This window comes from Scaptodrosophila lebanonensis, unplaced genomic scaffold, assembly GCF_003285725.1.
Source record: "Scaptodrosophila lebanonensis strain 11010-0011.00,11010-0021.00 unplaced genomic scaffold, SlebRS2 tig00000024-arrow-pilon, whole genome shotgun sequence".
Taxonomy (NCBI): domain Eukaryota; kingdom Metazoa; phylum Arthropoda; class Insecta; order Diptera; family Drosophilidae; genus Scaptodrosophila; species Scaptodrosophila lebanonensis.
In genome coordinates, this window is record NW_022060538.1 from 5,644,379 (window position 1) to 5,648,466 (window position 4,088).

Consider the following 4,088-nt stretch of genomic DNA (forward strand, 5'->3'; position numbering starts at 1 on the left):
CAAGCTAACACCACATATATCCACGCACACACACACACGCACACACACGCACACACATCTCATCGCTGTTAAGGGGAACATCAGCTTCACAACTGACTGCTGTTTGTTTTAGATGTTTTTATTCGTATTTACATGAAATTTGCACACAAATTTATGCAGAAATGTGCGACCAGTTTCAGATAAATCAAAACAAAAAACAACAAAAACAAAAAAGGGCACAGCCACCGCCACAGAGTCCCCGATTCATGCGCTGCAGCCATGGCATGCCACAGAAAGATGTGTCGCTACTTTCCCTTTTTCGTGGACCAACACACAACAATAACATAAACACAAAACATATTTACAGAGATAACTGAATGGGGTTACTAGTTTTATTATTTTTATTATTATTATTGCTATTGTCAATGGCATTGTTGTGCTTAGCGATAGATATCTGCATTCTTCCCAATTGGCTCAGCTCGAAAGTTGGGACTATGCCTTTATGTAACTTGAATTCTAAATGGCGTTAAGGTGCTTTATGCTTTATGTCCAGAATACACTCATAAAAATTACTACATTAGACGTTGAAGCTATTTAGATTACATTTAGGATATTTTAATAGCATATATTACAAAATATTCTTTTTATTTCAGCTTTGTTGTTGTTAAACCTAACAAGACCTATTTTAGAAAGAAGGTAGGAGAAAGATTGAAGAGCCTAGTTCACCTAAGGGCACAAATGGTGGCGGAGGCCCGAAGCATAAGGATGGTTTCTTAAAAAAACAATTCATGAACAGAACCAATAGTCTCAGTAAGGCTTACACTTATTGGTTAATATGAAGAATAAACTTTTAAGTATATATCCTTCAAATATTCTTCTCTATATCAACTTTTTAGGTTTTTTAGGATTAAATATTCGATAATTTTCGTATGTATATGTACTTATTAATAGTTATGTTTTATTAAAATTCTTAAATATTGCAATTCAAAATAGTTGCTTTGCTTTGCTTATCACAAAGAATTTCTAAACATAATTATTTCAAAATTATGTAACACACTTTTGGCACAATTCTTTCCCTTCCCTCTATTTATGACAGACATAATATTTGCATTTTCTTTAGCGATCATTTTCATTTTCTTGTTATTAATTAAATAAATAAATAAATAAATAAAAATGTATGCTATATATTCAGTATTTATTTCTAACCATTTAATGAAGAATTTATTATGTGTTCTTTATTTAGTACAAATATAACTAAAAATAAAATTAAGAAAACAACTGTCAACTTTCTAACCAAACTAAGCGAACAATTTATAACAGTAATACTACTAGTAAAAATAATAATAGTAGTACAAATATATTTATTACAACAAATAAAATTTGTATTACTCTTGCAAAAGTTAACTTGGGGTATTATTTTAACATTTATCAAAAAATAATCTTTAAATTTGTTGGGGTTCGACAAAAGTTGTTTTATTTGCATTTTTTCTCTGAGTGTATGGCTTGGAGATGTTGAACCAATGAGGCTTGGCGAAAAAAATAGTAGTTGCACCTGTGCATTGTGGACCGCTTCAGTGCACACTTGTCACTTGGCCTGGTGGTTGGCTCGAACACTTATTGAATTAGAATTGGCAGCTTGGCATGTGGCATGCGGCATGCAGCATGCAACATGCAGTGTGTAGCAAATGTCGCCACTGGCTTGGCAAATTGAGTGCAAGTAACGGTAGGCGAGAAGAATATACAATACGCGGCTGCAATCACAGGAGTTGCAGCTGGAGCTGGAGTTGGAGCTGAAGATTCGGCTTGCAATTTGCAATTACCATTCACAATGCGAGCCGAGTCGCAGTTAACTTTCAATTACGAAAGGGAAATGCTTTTACTTTGGCCATCACTGGCTTGTCACTGCATCAAACAAAAAATTCATTAAAATTTTCAATTTAAAAGCAATTAAGATTAGATGCGGTTTTTAGTAAAAGTAACTGGCCAGTTTGACGGAAATCAGTGCGCAAGGCTTTCGGAAATATTCCCACACTCACACGCCTAAAACAGAAACACATTAGTTGGTGTGGCAGCGCCAGTTACACCCAGGGCAGGCACAATAGAGTTGAAGTGCTGCCGGCTGCGCTGTCGGCGTTGACAATGTTACATGAACTTGCAACGCGCCACGAAAGCAGCGAGAGAGGAGTGAGTGAAGCGCGCTTCGAAGACAGGCAGCACATGGCTTACAAGCAGCAGCAATAGCAAATAATAGTAGCAACATACATATTTCCAAGCCATGGAAGTCGACCTCGACGCGGCGGCGAAGACGACTGCTGACTGCTGCAGAGGTAGTGGCAGTGCGTTACCGTTGCCCGCTGCCAAACGAAAGACTTAGGCGAGAAACTTGCACGACTAGTTTGGGGCCGAGAAGAAGAAATGCTTTCGTTGGCTCTGCGCTGCGACTCGCTGGCTACGACTTCTGCTTTTGCTTCTGCTTCTTCTTTTTGTGTTTCTTCGGGCACTTATGGCATCGGCTGTGAGCATGCCGCCTATATAAATTGTCGAGTCCATTGGAAAATTGTATCATTTCATCCTTACTCGTCAAAGCAGCAACACAGCAGCCGAAAAATAAATTACAATTTTTGTGGCACGGTGCGACAAGCGAAAAAGAGAAAGTGCGTTCGTCGTTTTGTGTGCGGTACAAACAATCAAGCAAAATTTTAATTACAATATAAAACATAATTCAAAGTGGTGTGCAGCCCTTGAAGGACTATACAAAAACTTGAATAAGTGCTTAATTAACAACAACAACAACCACAACTACAACAACACCAACAAAATGTCAAACAAAATAGTTATTTTCGGTATCATGTGTTTGGTCACCTTGGCCACGGCGTTGCCCGCCGAGGAGACGCGCGGCCATGCGCGCAACGCAGTCGGTGGCGGTGACAACGACATTATGGATAGCATCTATAGTGATTGCCTGCGCAAGGATTCGGTGTCGTGTGTCAAGTACAAGCTCTTCAACTTCGTTGACAAGGTGCTCGGCGCTCGCGATCAGTTTGCTCTGACCGAGGGTGTGACTGTGGTGCGTTCCCCCGATGCGCCCGCCCAGGAGGCTGCACGCTCCATCTCCGGCGATGAGTCGTTCGAGTCGTTGGCTCTCAATCGCATCTCCAGCTTCTTGAACTCGCACACCATCAAGGTTGAGCTGAAGGGCGCCGATATTGTGCAGGCTGTGAGCTCAACTGGTCGCGCTCTGGAAGATGCCTCCGAGTCGCTCTTCGGCTCCAACGATCCCAATGCGCCTGAGGAGAGCCGTGGCAAGAAGAAGAAGGCTGCCAAAATCTTGGGCCCCATTCTCGCTCTTGTCGCACTGAAGGCTGCTGCTCTGCTGCCCCTGCTGTTGGGCGCCATTGCTCTGATTGCCGGCAAGGCTCTGTTGATTGGTAAGATCGCGCTGGTGCTGTCGGCCGTTATTGGCCTGAAGAAGCTGCTCTCGCAGGAGAAACATGTCACCTATGAGGTGGTGGCCCATCCCCATCACAGCGCCAGCCACTCGGTCAGCCACGATTCGTACGGCAGCGGCTACAGCGCCGATGCGGGTGCTTCCGCTTCATATGGCAGCTCTGGACATGGCGGCTGGGGCCGCTCCATCGATGCCCAGGACTTGGCCTACGGTGCCCAGAAGCCCCAGCAGGCTTAAGATGGCTCAGTCAATAATAACAACCCCGAGATCATAAGGAACAACCATACTAAACAAAACAACGCATCACAAGCAACCACTGACTCAAACGCACGCCCCTGAGGAGGCGACGACGTAACAGACTCTTGAGGAGAACAAACACAGACACATTATTTATCGTTCGTTTTAATTAATTTATTAATTTAATTTATTTTTATTTATTTTCCACAAAAAAAAAACGCACAAAAATCAAGAAAAACCAAGACAAAAAAATGATGAAAAGGACATAGTAGGAGGACATAGGAGAGGAGGAAGGGAAGCCACGTTAAGTTTGTAATGCTGAGCTGAGCAGCAGCAGCTTTTGTGCATTTTGTGCATTTAGTTTTTTAATATTGTCGTCTCTAATAACCAACCACAGGTCGTATCTTATAAAGCTAAGCTTAAG

General features: G+C 41.9%; 1 protein-coding gene across 1 annotated transcript; it reads left to right on the forward strand.

The window, feature by feature from the left end:
- Positions 1–2,797: 2,797 nt before the first annotated feature.
- LOC115621711 lies at positions 2,798–3,664 on the forward strand. Its single transcript, XM_030515420.1, has one exon. The coding sequence runs from the start codon at positions 2,798–2,800 to the stop codon at positions 3,662–3,664; it is 867 nt and encodes a 288-aa protein (XP_030371280.1).
- Positions 3,665–4,088: the final 424 nt, after the last annotated feature.